This window comes from Salmo salar, chromosome 01, assembly GCF_965601325.2.
Source record: "Salmo salar chromosome 01, fSalSal1, whole genome shotgun sequence".
Lineage (NCBI taxonomy): Eukaryota > Metazoa > Chordata > Actinopteri > Salmoniformes > Salmonidae > Salmo > Salmo salar.
The window spans coordinates 76,889,043-76,911,171 of record NC_138291.1 but is presented as its reverse complement, the minus strand read 5'-3'; the positions used below and the strand labels follow the sequence as shown (position 1 = coordinate 76,911,171).

General features: G+C 42.8%; 1 protein-coding gene across 6 annotated transcripts in view; it reads right to left on the bottom strand.

The window, feature by feature from the left end:
* The window catches only part of LOC106613192 (E3 ubiquitin-protein ligase MARCHF8), a 126,118-nt gene that overhangs the window by 30,243 nt on the left and 73,746 nt on the right, over positions 1 to 22,129 (bottom strand). Inside the window, exon 1 of one of the 6 annotated variants that reach the window (XM_014215263.3) lies at positions 18,551 to 19,105. The exons of the other annotated variants lie outside the window; for them this stretch is intronic. Coding sequence (XP_014070738.1) covers positions 18,551 to 18,574 — 24 coding nt within the window. The 5' untranslated portion in view covers positions 18,575 to 19,105. Of the gene's footprint in view, positions 1 to 18,550; positions 19,106 to 22,129 lie in introns of those variants that run through there. 6 annotated transcript variants of the gene reach the window in all.

Here is a 22,129-nt window from a genome sequence, read left to right as displayed (position 1 = left end):
AACAAGGCCACTAATACACAGCCAACCCTCCAATTTAATAGGGTAGAATAGGAAGAGGCAATGAGGAGAGATGGATGGATAGATGAGGAGGGAAGAGCAAAGTGCTGAACACTCCAGACAAGCATTTCGTCCTGGCAAGGAACTAATCGACTTTCTCTGTTTATGTCTACCTCTCTTTGTCCTTCTCTGCCTTTTCCTCTGTTCTTCGCTCCCTCACACACACACACACACACACACACACACACACACACACACACACACACACACACACACACACACACACACACACACACACACACACACACACACACACACACACACACACACACACACACAGTCCCATCGTATCAGTGACAGTGGTCTATAAACGGACTAAGTCTCGTGAGTCATCCATTATTCTGTGAGAGAAACTCAAGAGTTTCAATTATCTCTGTCTCTCTCTCTTCTCCCTCCCTCTTCTCTCTCGGTTCTTTCTCTCTCCCTCTGTCTCTCTGTGGACTGGGTAACAACTCCTGGCTGCGATGATCCAGGCTTGTGTGAGGGAGGTAAAGGGAGGCTCAGGAGGATATGACAGAGGAGAGGAGACATTTTGTCTTGGTGGTTCACGGCTCCGAGGCTTTAAGTCTCTGTTCAGGGGCTCAGAGCTTCAGGGTCTCTGTGTGGGCTGTCCCTTGCCTCTGTCTGAACCCTGAAGACTTTCACAATGTTCCGTCTTTTCAGAACAGAGTTATGTTGAGGAATTCTAATTTTCATAAGTTCCCTTCATCTCCAAATCAGAGTTTGTCGGAAGTTTTAATTTCTTAAAAGTAGTCTAAAGTACACTATATAATCTTCTTTCCCTGTACCAGACAGTTACCTCATAACCATAGACATATAATATGTGGATATCAGTTATATTAAGTGTATTCCTATTTCTGACCTGTCATCTATTTCTGCATATAGCCTACAGTACAACCAGCCTACTACAACATCCCCACCCCACTCAAAACAACGTGACATCAGCTAGTCTATCACAACACAGCGAAGCTAGCATCATTAGCCTCGGGAAGCTAATCAAATCAAATCAAATTGCATTAGTCACATGCGCCGAATACAACAGGTGTAGACCTTACAGTGAAATGCTTACTTACGAGCCCCTAACCGACAGCGCAGTTTAAAAAAATACAGATAAGAATAAGAGATAAAAGTAACAAGTAATTAAAGAGGAGCAGTAAAACATAACAGGGGGGTGCCGGTACAGAGCCAATGTGCGGGGGCATCGGTTGGTTGAGGTAGTATGTACATGTAGGTAGAGTTAATTAAAGTGACTATGCATAGATGACAGTGGTGTGGAGATGGGGGGGGGAATTGTGAATATTCTGGTTAGCCATTTGACTAGATGTTCAGGAGTCTTATGGCTTGGGGGTAGAAGCTGTTTAGAAGCCTCTTGGACCTAGACTTGGCGCTCCAGGTACCGCTTGCCATGTGGTAGCAGAGAGAACAGTCTCTGACTTGGGTGGCTGGAGTCTTTGACAATTTTCAGGGCCTTCCTCTGACACCGCCTGGTATAGAGGTCCTGGATGGCAGGAAGCTTGGCCCCAGTGATGTACTAATGCTAATTAGCACCGAATTACTAACTAACTCAGCTATGCACAACTTAAATAAATGACCCTTTAATTAAAGTCTCAAAGAGCAGAACATGTTTAAGCTTTTCTTAGGAGCTCCTGCGTTGGCGGAAATCTGTCTGGGCTAGCTGCTTACATACAATAGGTTACCGAATCAAACCGATATTTAATATTGTATCTCTGGGTTATACACTAAATAGGAAAAAGGTTAAATCCATTTGAATTGAATCACTTTTTGAAAGTTGACCTATTTTGCATACCCCACCATACCATGAGACACCCTTTATCACTGGAAATGCTAAATGTTTGAGATTGAAATCATTTAAAGCTTAGAAACAGGGTTGTCAAACAGTTTTATAATTTCTTGAAGAAAATGCTTTTACATTTTTACAAAAATATTTTTTTACCTTAAACTACATTTTTTTCCCAAATTTGCATATGTTGTCTCTTAGACCCTATTTTACATAATCAGAGGTTTTGAATACAGGGTGGGTGTCATATTTTGGCTGATAAATGTAATTGAAATGTCAAAATTCAAATAGTTCCATAAATATGATTGGAGGTCCACACATCAGAGAATGCTGACTTGAATGGGAATATAGGTTGTTTTAAATTATACTGTCAATCCTCCATAGGAAACCTATTGAAATCATAGAAATATAGATAATAGAATAGACATGACCATTTAAGTTGACATTTGACGGTGGGTGGAGCAGTGGCCATCTTTGTGGTTGTAATTAGACGGTAACATTTCAATTAAATGTAAATTTCAATGGTGTACCAGCTAAATTGCGGTGGTCTGAATTGAAGGGATAGGTCCCTATGATTGAAATGACACCCACCCTGTATTCAAGAGCATGTTGTGTCTTAACCGATGGCAGGCATAACACAACATGACAGATGATGTAAAGTAGGGTCTAAACTACAACAAATGCAAATATGAAAAAGAAGACATTTTTTGATAATTTACTTTAAAAAGGTTAAATGTCAATTTGCCCATTTTTTTGTTGTTGAAATGATCAAATCGTTTGACAACCCTGTTTGTAAGCCTTTATATTATATCAAACTCAACTGTTTATATTTTCCAGTGATGAAGACATGGATGTCTCGTGGTATGGTGGGATATGCAAAATGGGTCAACTTTGAGCTCCTCTTTCTCCTGAATGTTTTGGCACTTAGCAAAAGAGTGCCATCTGCACTGCTATTTTAGTTATTAGTTAATCTGACTATACTCTCATTGATTTAATTGACTTATTTCAGCAATTTGAGTTTTCAGTATAGTTGTCTAATGTTGGTGGAGTAGATTATTCTGTTTTAAGGTTATTCCTGAATCACTATGATAAATATAATAGTTTTTCTTCAGTGTATTTTTAACAGAGCTGAGATTTACTTTGAAGTACAAAGTGTAGGAATAGGCCCGTACGGCCCGTACGGTAGCAGAGAGAACAGTCTATGACTTGGGTGACTGGAGTCTTTGACAATTTTTTGGGCTTTCCTCTGACACCGCCTAGTATATAGGTCTTGGATGGCAGGAAGCTTGGCCCCAGTGATGTACTGGGCCGTACGTACTACTCTCTGTAGCTCCTTGCGGTCAGAAGCCGAGCAGTTGCCATACCAGGTGGTGATGCAATCAGTCAGGATGCTCTCGATGGGGCAGCTGTAGAACTTTTTGAGAATCTGAGGACCTATGCCAAATCTTTTCAGTCTTCTGAGGGGGAAAAGGTGTTGTCGTGCCCTCTTCACGACTGTCTTGGTGTGTTTGGACCATGATAGTTCGTTGGTGATGTGGACACCAAGGAACTTGAAACTCTCGACCCGCTCCACTACAGCCCTGTCGATGTTAATGGGGGCCTGTTCTACAGGGAACTAGACAAAGGTTCTCCAGAGAACATTCCCTTGGGACCATCATGCAACGTTCTAAGAACTAATAAAATTAAAGTCTTGAGAACATCCTAAAAAAGGTCCTGACATGGCCCCCAGTGACATCCTGGGAACTTACAGGGAACCAGACAAAACTGGGACCTGTACTGAATGTCCTCTTATGGTCCCGAGGTTAACGTCATGTTTTAATATTAATAGAATGTTGTCAGAATGTCAGTGGGATAACTTCTTGGCATATTGGCAAAACCCTTAAAGGGACTGAATGGGAATGTCGCATAATTTCCTTAGGACATCCCCTGTTTGCTGGCTTAGTACAATCATGTAGTATGACATTCGAGGACGCACGTGCACACACACACATCCCTCAGCCTACACAATGGACAGGATTTGTGAACGCATCATCATTCACTGTCCCCGAGCGTACATAAGAGAGGCGAGAATGACATGGACTGAAGAGAGGGATGATTACATGGTGATAGGCTAAAAGAGAATGGCTGAGAAGATCCACAGGGAGAAACTCTGATTAAATGGCAGAGGATATATCACTTCAGTTTTCTGTTGAACAGAAACATCACATCTACTCAGGACAGGAATATTGCAACATACATTTTTATAAAACCCATATCAAAGAAATGTTTAATTTAACAGAACATTACAACAAACATTTTATTTTTTGGCAGCATCAGAAGGAGCCTGGGTATGTGGGTAATGAATGATTTAAACAAGCAGCTTCTCTCTCTCTCTGTAGGAAAGGTGCCAGAGATGTCACTCTTAATCATCTACTGTCAGATCATATGCCAAAATGTTTAGAGAAGAACTGAGGGTGAGAGACAGAGGGACAAAGAGACTGGGAGGGAGAAGGAGATGGAAAAATAGAGAGAGAGAGAGAGACAGCGGGTGGGAGAGCGTGATGGAAATAAAGAGAGAGAGGGGAAGGGGGGAAAAGAGAGATAGTAGAGATAGCAAGCAGAGTCAGTGAAAATGAGGAGAACGGAAGGGAGGAAACAATTAAATCATCAGAACGAATGGTCTGCACACAAGCACACACACACGGACAGACAAACACCCGCGCACACACACAAACAAACGCACAGGCCCATATACATGCACACACATACGTTGATGAGGATAATGGGGAAATCTGTGTGATGTGAATGACTAATCCTGTCCATTGATCTCTCCATAGAGGTGGACACATGTCATTTACATATAATAACCACAGCTCAATGACCTGGAGGTTACAGACCAGCACAGACCGCACTGTGTGTGTCATATACACTGAGTATACAAAACATGCTCTTTCCATGACATGATGTCACTTGTTAAATCCACTTCAATCAGTGTAGATGAAGGGCAGGAGACAGGTAAAAGAAGGATTTTTAAACCTTGAGACATGGATTGTGTATGTGTGCCATTCAGAGGGTGAAAATAGAAGACTAAATATTTAAGTGCTTTTGAACTGGGTATGGAAGAAGGTGCCGGGTGCACCAGTTTGTGTAACGAACTGCAACGCTGCTGGATTTTTCACGCTCAACAGTTTCCGTGTGTATCCACCACCCAAAGGTCATCCAGCCAACTTGACAACTGTGGAAAGCATTGGAGTCAACATGGGCCAGAATCCCTGTGGAACGCGTTCGAAACCTTGTAGAGTCCATGCCCAAACAAATTGAGGCTGTTCTGAGGGCAAAGGGGGGGGGGGGGGGGGGGGGGGGTTCAACTCAATATTTGGAAGGTGTTCCTAATATTTGGTATACTCAGTGTATATTCTGCAGCACACATACACAACTGTGTATATTGAGTTACTGGTAGTGAATCATACTCTTAGGACATGAGAGAAGGCACTTCAGAGACTTGGAAGAGAGACAGAGTGAACCTCATCTCAGACAATTCTCACCACTGGTTCACTGGCAGCACTTACGGAGGCTTGGCCTCAAACACACGAACAAACGCGAACAAACACGAACAAACACAAGGCATGATATTACACAGTTGCTAGTCCTCCCGGGTAGCCATCCTTCCAAATCCATCTCGTTAACCCTCATGTGCCTCTGCTCAATTCTGTCCTATAAATGTGTTTATTAATGCATGTAGACACACACAACCTGCTTTGCCTGTGTATGAATATCTATCACTGAAGAGCTTATACAATATCATTGTGCACAATATGTATCTGAGATGAGCTCAACATACTGTATTTCTCAGCATGGCAGAGAAACAGAAGACAAGCTGACACAAGAGTTCAACCTTACAGCTCTCTAAAATATCTCTGATTCCTGGAAAGACAGAGACACACAGGATTACACGCCATACCAAATACAGAGCCATATCTGTAACAGACTACTCTGAAGAATATGGAGACAACTAACACAAGCACGCGCACACACACACATGCAAGCGTGCAAACACACAGACCGTTTTCCCTTGGGACCCAAAAGGGTGCGCATTTTAGTTTTTGTCCTAGCACTACACACCTGTTCCCACTAATTAAAGATGTATGGGTTTATATGTAGACAGAGTGCAGTCATTGACCCCTCACTGTATTCCCCAAATCTTCTCAAACCCACACACACATAGGTAGGATAGTGTGTATCCTATATCACTGAAAGAATCTGATCACACAGGAAGAGTGTGGTGTCTACTGTCTAGGTATGGTTTCCTGTCGCTGTCAACATATGGTGACTTCTAGGGAGAAAGATGCAGGGCTGAACACATGCAGATATAGGCTGTGAAGACAAATTGGTCAGAGAACAGAGGATGCAGACCAGATGAAATGTTAGAATGTGAACTATGCACAGTAACAATAATCACCAGAGGTTGCTGTCACCCACAACAACGCAGGACTCCAGTTCCAGTTCTAACCAGAGCCATTTGCACTCAACAAAAATATAAACGCAACATGTAAAGTGTTGGTCCCATGTTTCATGAGCTGAAATAAAAGATCCCATACATTTCCCATACGCACAAAAAGCTTATTTCTCTTAAATGTTTGCACAAATTTGTTTGCATTCCTGTTACTGAGCATTTCTCATTTGCCAAGATAATCCATCCACCTGACAGGTGTGGCATATCAAGAAGTTGAGTAAACAGCACGATCATTACAAAGGTGCACCTTGTGCTGGGGACAATAAAAGGCCACTTTAAAATGTGCAGTTTTGTCACACAACACAATACCACAGATGTCTCAAGATTTGATGGTGTGCAATGATGGAATCTCCAGCAGAGCTGTGCCAGAGAATTTTATGTTAATTTCTCTACCAATGTCATTTTAAAGAATTTGGCAGTACTTCCAACCTGCCTCACAACCCCAGACCACGTGTAACCACGCCAGCCCAGGACCTCTACATCCGGCTTCTTCACCTGCGGGATCGTCTGAGACCAGCCACCCAGACAGCTGATGAAACTGTGGGTTTGTACAACCAAAGAATTTCTGCACAAACTGTTAGAAACCGTCTCAGGGAAACTCATCTGAGTACTCGTCATCCTAACCAGGGTCTTGACCTGGCTGCAGTTCGGCGTCGTAACCACAGCCAACCCAGGACCTCCACATCCGGCTTCTTCACCTGCGGGACAATCTGAGGGGGGAGGAGGAAAGGCCTTTTGTGGGGAAAATCAAATTCTGATTGCTTGGGCTTGGCTCCTCAGTGGGTGGGCCTGGCTGCGAAGTGAGTGGGTCTCTGCCCTCCAAGGCCCACCCATTGCTGCGCCCCAGCACAGTCGTGTGAAATCCATAGATTGGGGCCTAATGAATTTATTTCAATTGACTGATTTCCTTCTATGAACTGTAACTCAGTAGAATCTTTGAAACTGTTGCGTTTATATTTTTGCTTAGTATATTTAGAGCCTAAATATACACACGTCCTAAATATATGGCTTTGGTAAGAACCGGCATGGGATGACCCTGTCTGAGGACCAAAGTGAGAAGTACAAGACTACGAGACAATGTGAGTGGGATATAGACATTGGCAATAAGACACTGATATAAGATCAGTGTTTTGTTTCTCCCTAATGGCTATGGTTAGGATTTTGGAGAAGGTAAGCTGATCCTAGATCTGTGACCGTTAGTAAAATTATAGCGACAGTACCACACTACATGAGACAGCAGCGATCATTAGCATTTGCTCAGCAAAACCACAGTCTCACAGTTAGCTTGTAAACTAGTGTAGGTCTGAGAGAGAGGAAAAAGACTGTGTTTTTGAGTGAGAGAGAACTAGAGACATCGCTGTAGTCTCGGAAATCGCAGACCTAGAGCAACAGCACTAGGTCTGAGAATCATGTCAGATTTTCTTGGCCAATTCAGGGAGGGCGCTCCTCAGACAGAAAAATCGCCCAACAAATCATATGTTTGGGTAGGCGGGCTTAAAAATAATCCCCTGGGAAACATGACAGAGGTGGACACACAATGCGGACGCAGATAGCTAGGATAATGTTAGCCACAGCCAGTCAGTGGTTGTAACACTAACGTCATGGTGCATGCAAACTACTTTACTCACTTAAAATACTCCATCTAGCTAGCTTGAGGAAATCCTTACGGCAGGGCTCTGGACGGTTTTCCGGCGCCCAACTCCGCCCTTTCCTCTCTGCCAAACTGACGTTGGTTTAAGTACAGACGTGTATGCTGGAACATTGGTACATTGAGGGAGGCAAGTCTGTCTGAAACCACATTTCCACAGAAACAGCTCCTAAAGTAGGCCTGCAGCGAGGTACAGGAAACAGCCTCTGTGTGTGTGTGCTTGTGTGTGTGTTTCTGAGAAAAAAAATACTTCACAATATCAGGATTGCTAATTGCACTCTCATCTGCTTGTCATCTTCTTCCCCCTCTCTTTCTGTCTCTCATCCAATCTTACCCTCTTTTCCTCCTCCTCTTCCTCAACCCTCTCATCTGCATCTCATCCTTCCCCTACTCCTCCTCTCTCTCTCTGTCTGCTTCTCATCCATCCCTACTAAAAGCTCTCCTAATTGCATCAGTGTGTCAGAATAGGAACAGGAAATGGGAGACCAGTATGTACTGATTTGTCACTGCTGGTCTGCTCCCTGAATAAGCAATTGCTAATAGTTAGCAATGATAAAGGGCTGTCTGAATGGTGCTAAGCTACTGGAATTGCTAAGGCACTAGTTAGAGGAAAGGAGGTTGTCTCATTGAATGAACTGGAAGGGAAGAATGGAGAGAGAAAGATGGGAGAAACAGAGAGAGAGAGAGAGAGAGAGAGAGATAGAGAGAGAGAGAGAGAGAGAGAGGGAGAGAGAGAGAGGAGCGAGAGAGAGAGAATAGACGACAAACAAAAGAGTGAGAGAGTCTTAATGACAGAGAGAAAGAAAAAGAGGGAGATGCTGAGAAAATGAGAGAGGAAGCAAAAAGTGAGTGTGTGTCAAAGTACTTGTTGTGGTAGCCAGATAAGGACGCAGGTGTCAGTTGGAAGTCAAGGTATTTCCTCACAAGTATAAGTTGGTTTGCTTTTCTCTCCTCTGAATCACTTGAGTCATTATTTATGTTTGAGTCCAGAGGTGCATTCCAAACAGCACCCTATTTCCTTTATAGTGTGATACTTGTACCCCTTTTTCTCCCCAATTTCATCATATCCAATTGGTAGTTACAGTCTTGTCCCATCGCTGCAACTCCCGTACGGACTCGGGAGAGGCGAAGGTCGAGAGCCATGTGTCCTCCAAAATACAACTCCGCCAAGCAGCATTGCTTCTTGACACACTGCTCGCTTAACCCGGAAGTCAGCCGCACCATTATGTTGGAGGAAACACCGTACACCTAGCGACCGTGTCAGCGTGCATTCGGCCGGCCTGCCACAGGAGTCGCTAGAGCGCGATGGGACAAGAACATTCCAGCCGGACAAACCCTCCACTAACTTGGACGACGCTGGGCCAATTGTGCGTCGTCTCATGCGTCTCCCGGCTGCAACACAGCCCGGTATCGAACCAGGATCTGTAGTAACGCAGCCAGCACTACGATGCGGTGCCTTAGACCGCTGCGCCACTCGGGAGGCCCTATAGTCCAGTACTTTTGACCAGAGCCTTATGGGAATAGGGTGCCATTTAGGAAGCAGAGCAGAGCTTGAAAGAACAGATAATTACTTCAGTCCTGTTCACCATAATTAACTGTGTTGACTGGCTGGGCCTACAGCTCCCCTGTGATGTAACACACACACACACGCACATAGACACACACACACAGACATAGACACAGACATATACACAGACAGAAAGGAGAGTTCAGAACAACAGAGACCACAGTAGAGCAGAGCACAGCCCTTGATTGTTAATAGCAAACACTAACAAAACAGGACTGGGCAAACACTAACAAAACACTGTACTTTCTAGAGTGCCTTGAGAAAGTATTCACACCCCTTGACTTTTTCCACATTTTGTTGTGTTACAGCCTGAATTTAGAAAGGATTACATTTTGATGTTTTGTCACTGGCCTACACACAATACCCCATAACGTCAAAGTGGAATTAGGTTTTCTTTTTTTTTTGTCAATAAATATTCAAACTCTTTGATATGGCAAGCCTAAATGAGTTCAGGAGTAAAAATGTGCTTAACAAGTCAGATAATAAGATGCAATAATAGTGTTTCATTTTTAGTGTTTCATTTTTGAATGACTACCTCATGTCTGTACCCAACACATACCATTTTCTGTAAGGTCCCTCGGTCAAACAGTGAATTTCAAACTCAGACTCAACCACAAAGACCAGGGAGGTTTTCCAATAGCTTGCAAAGAAGGGCACCTATTGTAGATGGGTAAAAATAAAAAATATCATGCTCCCTTTTAGCATGATGAAGTTATTAATTACACTTTGGATGATATATCAATACACCCAGTCACTACAAAGATACAGACGCTCTTCCTAACTCAGTTGCCAGAGAAGAAGAAAACCGCTCAGGGATTGGCATTTGGTGACTTTAAAACAGTTACAGAGTTGAATGGCTGTGACAGGAGAAAACTGAGGATGGATCAACAACATTGTAGTTACTTCACAATACTAACCTAATTGACAGAGTGAAAAGAAAGAAGCCTGTATAGAATAAGTGTTATGTTTGGGGCAAATCCAATACAACACATTACTGAGTACCACTCTCCATATTTTCAAGCATAGTTGTGGCTGCATCATGTTATCGGTATGCCTGTAATCGTTAAAGACTGGGGAGTTTTTCAGGATAAAAAAACTAAATGGAGCTGGTTCAGTCTGTGTTCCACCAGACACAAAATAACCTAAATCACAAGGCCAAATCTACACTGGAGTTGCTTACCAAGAAGACAGTGAATGTTCCTGAGTGGCCGAATTACAGTTTTCACTTAAACCTACTTGAAATCTAAGGCAAGACCTGAAAATGGTTGTCTAGCAATGATCACCAACAAATTTGTCAGAGCTTGAAGAATTTTGAAAAGAATAAATGGGCAAATGTTGCACAATCCAGGTGCGGAAAGCTCTTAGAGACTTACCCAGAAAAACTCACAGTTGTAATCGCTGGCCAAAGGTGCTTCTACAAAGTATTGACTCAGGAGTGTAAATACTTTTGTAAATTAGATATTTCTGTATTTCATTTAGTTTTTTTGCAAATAAAATATCATAACAAATGTTATAATTATGGGGTTTTGTGTGTAGATGGGTGAGAAAGAAAATCTGTTTAATCCATTTTGAATTCAGGCTGTAACACAACAAAATTTGGAATAAGTACTTTATGAAGGCACTGTAGGTGTATAATGTCAGAAAAACACTTGTTATTTGTTCATCTCAACAACACAAACTGAAAGAAAGCCTCTCTGTGTGTGGGCATGATGAGCGTCTTCAAACGGATGTCTGAAGGCGATATCAAACAGAGATACAGTGTGTCCTGCACAACCAGGATGCTTCCTTCCCAACTAGGAACAGGGATGAGTCCATAAAGGAAGACAGGGACTGACTGCCAAACCCATTCAAATTCCCTGTTCCCTCTCTCCCCAACAGGTTTTAAGCTCCCGTACTGACATGTGACTACTAAGCTCTTTCTTCCCCTCTCTTCCATCCCGCTTAGAGATTTACACAAATCTCTGTCATTTGGTGCATCAGTCAATGATGTGATCTGCTACGCTGTGGATTTAGAGGAGAATCACTCCTATTGCTCTCCTATGTGTGTGTGTGTGTGTGTGTGTGTGTGTGTGTGTGTGTGTGTGTGTGTGTGTGTGTGTGTGTGTGTGTGTGTGTTTTTTAGGGATGTTTGGGTCAAAAATCAGATAGGGAAATGATATGATTTGCACCTGTCTATCTATTAGCCTACCGAGGGTATATTCATGAACAGCAGTGTGTGTGTACATGTGACCGCTACTTACAGCAGGTCACCCTCCAGAGTGGGTAATAAAGAAAACATAACCAGAGCATCAGAAGAGACAGAGTGAGAGAGAGAGAGAGAGACAGACAGACAGAGAGAGGTAACAAATGGGACAAACACCTAATTGAGAATTCTGCAAAAATATCGTAAAACACCAAATAATGCATGCAGAGCAGAATTAGGCCGATTCCCGCTAACGATCAACATTCGGAAAAGAGCTGTTAAATTCTACAACCACCTAAAAGGAAGCTTCCATAACAAAGCCATCATATACATAGAAAATAACTTGTAGAAGAGCCCCCTAAGCAAGCTGGTCCTGGGGCTCTGTTCACAAACAGACCCCACAAAGCCCCAGGACAGCAACATAATTAGACCCAACCAAATCATGAGAAAACAAAAAGATTACTTGACACACTGGAAATAATTTACAAAACAACAGAGCAAACTAGAATGCTATTTGACCCTAAACAGAGAGTACACAGTGGCAGAATATCTGACCACTGTGACTGACCCAAAATTAAGGAAATCTTTGACTATGTAGACTCATTGAGCATAGTCTTGCTATTGAGAAGGGCTGCCGAAGGCAGAACTGGCTCTCAACAGAAGACAGGCTATGTGCACACTGCCCACAGAATGAGGTGGAAACTGAGATGCACTTCATAACTTCCTGTATGACCATATCAGATTACACAGACCCACAAAGAATAAAAAAATGTATCCAATTTTGATAAACTCCCATATCTATTGGGTGAAATACCAATGTGCAATCACAGCAACAAGATTTGTGACCTGTTTCCAGAAGAATAGGGCAACCAGTGAAGAACAAACACCATTGTAAATACAACCTATATTTATGTTTATTTATTTCCCATTTTGTACTTTAACTATTTGCACATCATTACAACACTGTATATAGACATAATATGACACACGAAATGTCTTTATTCTTTTGGAACTTTTGTGAGCGTAATGTTTACTGTTAATTTTTTATTGTTTATTTCACCTTTGTTTATTATCTATTTCACTTGCTTTGGCAATGTAAACATATGTTTCCCATGCCAATAAATCCCCTTCCGTTGAATTGATAACGAGAGAGGGAAACGAGTCAATGAGAGACCACGTGATTGTGGATCTGGGAGTAGAGAGACACCATGTGGGGTTATTGAGTTCACCTACCAGACCATAGTCTGCTGAACGAAACACACACACACACACACACACACACACACACACACACACACACACACACACACACACACACACACACACACACACACACACACACACACACACACACACACACACTCTTTCTCTGTCCCGCTTTCTCTACATTCCTCTTGTAACGTCTGTCACCCTTTCAGTCAGTGCTACACTCATTTAGGAGTACGATAGAGTCTCATTCAGAAGTCAATGCATAGGAGAGTAACCCTGGCGCTCAAACTCCAAGTGCTGAGATCCAAACCAGAACATTTTCATTTCTTTTAATTCCCTTCCATTCATTTCACAGCACAACCCGACTCGTTATCCAGGAGGGACTTGGCTCTGGCCCACCAGCGGGTCTGACCTGCTATTTGGATTTACTGGTTTAGAGTGGCAGAGAAAGAGAGAGAGGTGGGAAATTGGATCATCCTTTCATACTGTGATGGTGGCAGATGCTCCCCTCACATGCACTCACACACACGCATGCCCCCCCCCAATACACATACATGTGCATGTACCCCACATCCCCAATAAACACACAAACACATATAGAAGACGGATATATCAAGAAGTCTGCTAGATGCCCTCAATCTCACAAAAATGATCAAGGAACCTACCAGGTACAACCCTAAATCCGTAACCATGGGCACCCTCTTAGATATCATCCTGACCAACTTGCCCTCTAAATACACCTCTGCTGTCTTCAACCAGGATCTCAGCGATCACTGCCTCATTGCCTGCGTGCGTAATGGGTCCGCGGTCAAACGACCACCGCTCATCACTGTCAAACGCTCCCTAAAACACTTCAGCGAGCAGGCCTTTCTAACCGACCTGGCCCGGGTATCCTGGAAGGATATTAACCTCATCCCGTCAGTAGAGGATGCCTGGTTGCTCTTAAATAAGCATGCCCCATTTAAAAAATGTAGAACTAAGAACAGATATAGCCCTTGGTTCAGGAACTAATATACTCAATCAGTCAGGAAAGCTAAGGCTAGCTCTTTCAAACAGAAATTTGCTTCCTGTATCACTAATTCCAAAAAGTTTTGGGACACTGTAAAGTCCATGGAGAATAAGAGCACCTCCTCCCAGCTGCCCACTGCACTGAGGAAAGGAAACAGTTACCACCGATAAATCTACGATAATCGACAATTACAATAAGCAATTTTCCACGGCTGGCCATGCGTTCAGCCAGGCACCCCTACCCCGGCCAACACCTCAGCACCCCCTGCAGCAACTTGCCCAAACCCCCACGCTTCTCCTTCACCCAAATCCAAACAGCTGATGTTCTGAAAGAGCTGCAAAATTCTGGATCCCTACAAATCAGCTGGGCTAGTCAATCTGGACCCTCTCTTTCTAAAATTATCTGCCGAAATTGTTGCAACCCCTATTACTAGCCTATTCAACCTCTCTTTTGCATCGTCTGAGATCCCCAAAGATTGGAAAGCTGCCGCAGTCATCCCCCTCTTCAAAAGGGGAGACACCTTAGACCCAAACTGTTATAGACATATATCCATCCAGCCCTGCCTTTCTAAAATCTTCGAAAGCCAAGTTAATAAACAGATCACCGACCATTTTGAATCCCACCGTACCTTCTCCACTATGCAATCTGGTTTCCGAGCTGGTCATGGGTGCACCTCAGCCACACTCAAGGTCCTAAATGATATCATAACCGCCATCGATAAAAGACAGTACTGTGCAGCCGTCTTCATCGACCTGGCCAAGGCTTTCGACACTACCAATCACCGCATTCTTATCGACAGACTCAATAGCCTTGGCTTCTCAAATGTCTGCCTCGCCTGGTTCACCAACTACTTCTCAGATAGAGTTCAGTGTGTCAAATCGGAGGGCCTATTGTCCGGCCCTCTGGCAGTCTTTATGGGGGTGCCACAGGGTTCAATTCTCGTACCGACTCTTTTCTCTGTATATATCAACAATGTCGCTCTTGCTGCTGGTGATTCTCTGATCCATCTCTACGCAGACGACACCATTCTGTATACATCTGGCCCTTCTTTGAACACTGTGCTAACAAACCTCCAAACGAGTTTCAACACCATACAACACTCCTTCCATGGCCTCCAACTGCTTTTAAATGCTAGTAAAACTAAGTGCATGCTCTTCAACCAATTGCTGCCCGCACCCTCCCGCCTGCCTAGCATCACTACCCTGCACAGTTCTGACCTAGAATATGTGGACAACTACGAACACCTAGGTGTTTGGTTAGACTGTAAACTCTCCTTCCAGACTCACATTAAGCATCTCCAATCCAAAATTAAATCTAGAATCGGCTTCCTATTTCACAACAAAACATCCTTCACTCATGCCGCTAAACATATCCTCGTAAAACTGACATCCTACCGATCCTTGCCTTCGGCGATGTCATTTACAAAATAGCCTCCAACACTCTACTCAGCAAACTGGATGTAGTCTATCACAGTGCCATCCGTTTTATCACCAAAGCCCCATATACTACCCACCACTGTGACCTGTATGCTCTCGTTGGCTGGCCCTCACTACATATCTGTCGCCAAACCCACTGGCTCCAGGTCATCTATAAGTCTTTGCTAGGTAAAGCCCCGCCTTATCTCAGCTCACTGGTCACCAAAGCAACTCCCACCCGTAGCACGCGCTCCAGCAGGTATATTGCACAGGTCATCCCCAAAGCCAACACTTCCTTTGGCCTCCTCTCCTTCCAGTTCTCTGCTGCCAATGACTGGAACAAATTGCAAAAATCTCTGAAGCTGGAGTCTTATATCTCCCTCTCTAACTTTAAGCATCAGCTGTCAGAGCAGCTTACCGATCACTGTACCTGTACTCAGCCAATCTGTAAATAGCACACCCGACTACCTCATCCCCATATTATTACTTACCCTCTTGCTCTTTTGCACCCCAGTGTCTCTACTTGCACATCATCATCTGCACATATATCACTGCAGTATTAATGCTAAATTGTAATTATTTTAGCCTCTATGGCCTATTTATTGTCTACCTCCCTACTCTTCTACATTTGCACACACTGTACATAGATCTCTCTATCTTTCTTTTCTATTGTGTTATTGACTGTACGTTTGTTTATGTGTAGCTCTGTGTTGTTGTTTTTGTCACACTGCTTTGCTTTATCTTGGCCAGGTCGCAGTTGTAAATGAGAACTTGTTCTCAACTGGCCTACCTGGTTACATAAAGGTGAAATAAAAATAAATAAATAAAGGGGGCACAGAAGTGATGAACACACACACACACACACATGCACCACCAGTAGAGTATTTTATCTCGCCGCCTCTTAAAACCTCTTCGCTATAGGGGGCAGTATTTTCACGGCCAGATGAAAAACGTACCCAAATTAAAATGCCTACTACTTTTCTAGATTTGGATAGAAAACACTATGACGTTTCTAAAACTGTTTGAATGATGTCTGTGAGTATAACAGAACTCATATGGCAGGCAAAAACCTGAGAAAAATCCAACCAGGAAGTAGAAAATCTGAGAATTGTAGTTCTTCTTTTGAATCCTTATCGAAACTACAGTGTCTGTGGGGTCACGTTGCACTTCCTAAGGCTTCCATTGGCTGTCAACAGACTTCAGAAAGTTCTTTCAGCCTTCTCCTGTTACTGGGCAGATAATAGTAGCTCAGTCAATCAGTGGACTGCCTATGGACAAAGGGCTTGGGTATGTGCGATCCCGCGAGCGCGCCGTTCCTTCTTTTTCTCCTGGAATGAATACGCTATTGTCCGGTTGGAATATTATCGCAATTCTATGTTAAAAATACCCTAAAGATTGATTGCAAACAACGTTTGACATGTTTCTACGAACGGTAATGGAACATTTTTACTTTTTGTCTCTGGTACTGCGCTCACGCGTTATGCCTTTGGATAGTGATCTGAACGCATGAACAAAACGGAGGCATTTGGACATAAATATGGATTATTTCAAACAAAAATAACATTTCTTGTGGAAGTAGCAGTCCTGGGAGTGTATTCTGACGAAGATCAGAGAATATTTCTAATACTAATTCTGAGTTTAGCTGACCCTTAACTTGGCGGGTGACTGTATAGCTTGCTGTGATGGCGAGCTATGTACTCAGAATATTGAAAAATGTGTTTCTCCGTAAAGCTATTTTAAAATCTGACACAGCGGTTGCATTAAGGAGTAGTATATCTATAATTCTTTAAATAATTGTTATCTATTTTGTCAACGTTTATGATGAGTATTTTTGTAAATTGATATGCTCATTCACCGGGAGTTTTGGTGGGAATACATTTTCTGAACATCACACGCCAATGTAAAATGCTGTTTTTGGATATAAATATGAAATTTATCGAACAAAACATACATGTATTGTGTAACATGATGTCCTAGGAGTGTCATCTGATGAAGATCGTCAAAGGTTAGTGCTTCATTTAGCTGTGTTTTGGGTTTTTGTGACACATATACTTGCTTGGAAAATGGCTGTGTGGTTATTTTTGTCTATGTACTCTCCTAACATAATCTAATGTTTTGCTTTCGCTGTAAAGCCTTTTTGAAATCGGACAATGTGTTTACATTAAGGAGAAGCGTATCTTTAAAATGGTGTAAAATAGTCGTATGTTTGAGAAATTGACATTATTAGATTTTTGATGTTTTGTATTTCGCGCCCTGCTGTTCCATTTGATTTTGGCTAGACGTTCTGCTGGCAGGACGGCTATAGCCAACAGGTTTTAAGAGGTGCTCCCAATAACCACGGAGACAGCAGGCCTCACCATAACAACCACAGAAAGGAAACTGCTCTTAAGAGGTGCTCCCAATAACCACGGAGACAGCAGACCTCCCCATAACAACCACAGAAAGGAAACTGCTCTTAAAGCTGGAATCCGTACATGGTGAAACTGCCACGTCTGTTTGCAATATTACAACAATGAAGAAGTTACTTCAAACAACAAACACAGTTTTTCCCCCTTGGACATCATTGTTGGGTAACGTGTGATAGAACAGCAGAGTAAATACTGAGATCATTTTATTTTTACTATGCTGGATGCTCCTCTCCTCCATTTCATCAACAAAGCTAAAACAATAACAAATGCGCAGCGGTGAACAGTGGTGTTGTTTCACCTTCTCCAGATTTTAGCTTTAACATATTGCTTCTCCCTCATGTGCGCGCGCACACACACACACACACACACACACACACACACACACACACACACACACACACACACACACACACACACCACACACACACACACACACACACACACACGTAGGTGGTTTCTCTTACTGCGTTTAAAAACACATAAATACACACATAAGAATGCTGAAAGATGTCCCCCAAGACAAACAAACACACACACACACACACACACACAGACACACACACACACACACACACACACACACACACACACACACACACACACACACACACACACACACACACACACACACACACACACATACACACACACACACATACACACACATACACACACACACACACACACACACACACACACACAAAGACAATACAAAACTATCTGCTGTCAGTATCAACAACAACAATGAGAAAGAGCCCGTCATACCTTCATCTTCCAACAGGTATTCATGGCTGCTAGATCCTTGAGCCCTACACACGCCCTACGAGACACACCACACAGACAAAGAGTCTTGGAGGGGTTACATGCCCCTGTGTAAATCCTCTCCGAGGGAGACGAGACAACCGTTAGTTAATACAGAAATGGAAGTGCAGCAGTGTCACCCAGCTGTCTCCCTGGCGATGGCAGCTCCAATAACACACCCCTAGACAAAGACAGACAGAGCAGTAACAGAGAGATAGAGAGAAGGAGGGATAGAGACTGAAAGGCTGTCCTATATTTGCCTCTCACAGAGAGAGAGGCTCTGAGCTGCTGCTGCTATACTTGTCTGGGCTTGCCCTCTCCCAGCTACTGCACACACACACACACACACACACATTGAGCCAACCCGGCAGGGCAGCAATCTGATTGGCCCAAAAAAACACTTCCTCCAGCTGATCCCAATGAGGGGAGCAGCGGTCTAAGGCACTGCATCTCAGTGCTAGAGGCGTCACTACAGACACCCTGTATCTATTCCAGGCTGTATCACAACCGGCCATGATTAGGAGTCCCATAGGACGGCGCACAATTGGCCCAGCATCGTCCGGTGTAGGCTGTCATTGTAAATAAGAATTTGTTCTTAACTGACTTGCCTAGTTAAATAAAATGTTAAATTGTTCCTCTGCTCACTCAGCTTAACCAGTGCCTACCCCTAACCTCACTCAGCCTGTCGCTTGGCTACAAGCTCGATTGACGCGCACACACACACACACACACACACACACCACACACACACACACACACACACACACACACACACACACACACACACACACACACACACACACACACACACACACACACACACACACACACACACACACACACACACACAAAGAGCCTCAGGTGCAGGCTTGTCCCATTTAGATGAGAAAACACAGGTTCACCTCCCTCCACCAATAAGAGCTTACCTCCTGGCCCTCCAATCATCAGCGGAGAGAGAGACAAGTCTATCTACCCAATTTTGCACTAACTCTACACACACTCACAAGACTATATATGCACACTATACTTTATACACATACTATGCTGACACACAGCCGATCGCTGCAGCTGTACATAGTCCCTCTGTAATTAGCCCTCCCAATCTACCTACCTCAACCCCATAGTGTTTTTCTTTACTTTTCTGCTCTTTTGCACACCAGTATCTCTACTTTCACCTCATCATCTGCTCATCTATCACTCCAGTGTTAATCTGCTACATTTTAATTATCCGCTACTATGGCCTATTTATTGCCTAACTCCTCATGCCTTTTGCACACACTGTATATAGACTTAAATTTTTTTTCTACTGTGTCATTGACTTGTTTATTGTGTTATTGTGTTACTGTGTTAAAAAAAAATAAAATGTTATTGGCTTGTTTATTGTTTATTCCATGGGTAACTCTGTGTTGTCTGTGTCACACTGCTTTGCTTTATCTTGGCCAGGTCGCAGTTGTAAATGAGAACTTGTTCTCAACTAGCCTACCTGGTTAAATAAAGGTGAAATAAAAATAAAATAAAAATAAACAAAACCCACACACACACACACACACACACACACACACACACACACACACACACACACACACACACACACACACACACACACACACACACACACACACACACACGCTTCTGCTACTCTGTTCTTAATTTTATTGTTATTATTATCTATCCTGATGCCTAGTCACTTTACCCTGCCTTCATGTACGTCAGTGGCAGTCAGTGAGGGAGGACAATAATTGTTTTTATGAGCATAGCCTTATTTCTATTACAGCATATTGGATGACTGTCATTCATATTCCATTCATCCATCTCAATGTAACAGCGATAGGTTTAGGCGACTACATGATACAAACATTTTCGCTATACCCATCATGAAGATGCTACAACCTAGCATATGAACAAAAGTTTTAAATATAGGTGCACAGGTCAAGAGAAATTTGAGTAATCAAGGTGACAGACATTGACACATTCAATACCGCCTTGCACACTCTTACCTGCATCTAGCTGATCTAGAAAAAAACTTTCCAAGCCAAACCTTCATATCATAACCGTTAACCGCTACACACAGCCTCTACATCGTTGTCACCATATTAACATCCTAGTCAACATAGCTACTAGAACTAACACGTTAGTAAACCCACTACAATCATGCAGTACGGTGTACATTCAGAAAGCAGTTTAGCAGTTACACTGACAGGCCCCAGTGGCAATACATTTATAAAACCAAACACTAATTTGACTTGGAAGATTTTCAGTGTTGCATAGCCATAGCCAGTTAACATAGCATCCTTCTCTGTTTGAGCCGGGTTTGAGTAGGCTAAACTAGCTAGCTGCATTAGCTAGCTAAATGAGAAAAAATACAACAAAATCTCCCTCCCTCCTTCACTCACTCCCTCCATTTTGGAAGCTATTGCCTTTCTCTCTCTTTGAGTCAACTACCCACCACATTTTATGCACTGCAATGCTAGCTAGCTGTAGCTTATGCTTTCAGTACTAGATTAATTCTCTGATTCTTTTATTTTCTTATTTTATTTAACATTTATTTAACTGGGCAAGTCAGTTAACTAGGCAAGTCACAAATTCTTATTTACAATGACGGCCTACCAAAGGCAAAAGGCCTCCTGCGGGGACAGGGGCTGGGATTAAAAATATAATTAAAATATAGGATAAAACACACATCACGACAAGAGAGACAACACAACACTACATAAAGAGACACCTAATACAACAACATAGCATGGCAGAAACACATAGCATGACATTGATTGGGTGGACAACATGTCAGTTCATGCAGCAAGAGCTCTGATAGGTTGGAAGACGTCCTCCGGAAGTTGTCATGATTACTCTTTAAGTCTATGGAAGGGGGTGAGAACCATGAGCCTCCTAGGTTTTGTACTGAAGTCAATGTACCCAGAGGAGGACGGAAGCTGGCTGTCTTCCGGCTACACCATGGTGCTACCCTACAGAGTGCTGTTGAGGCTACTGTAGATCTTCATTGCAAAACAGTGTGTTTTAATCAATTATTTGGTGACGTGAATATATTTAGTATAATTTAATCTAAACATGATAAATGTTATTTTATTCCTTGTGTTAGAATTTTTTCTTTTTATTACAATTGTGTAACTACATCGTTGGGAAGGGCACGTAAGCACCCATTTCACGGTAAAGACTACACCCGCTGTATTCAGCGCATGTGACAAATAAAATTAGATTTGAAGTCAGAGGGAGTTCAGTTGACAGAGGTTCATTTATTAGAGACATCCTCACAGCTGGATCCAAGAGCAAATCTAGATCTAGAGCCCCAATGGGTGTCAATTATATTAGTGTTACTGTTTACACATGGATGCAATTAATTTAGCACCATACTGAGTAGAACTGTAAAGATGTTAGAGAGATCAAATCTAATTATATTTGTCACATGCTTCATTAACGACAAGTGTAGACTTGAAATGCTTACTCACGGGTCCTTTTCCAACAATGCAGACTTAAGATTTAAAAAAATCAATAACAAATATAAATGATATTAGAGGGAGAGAGGTA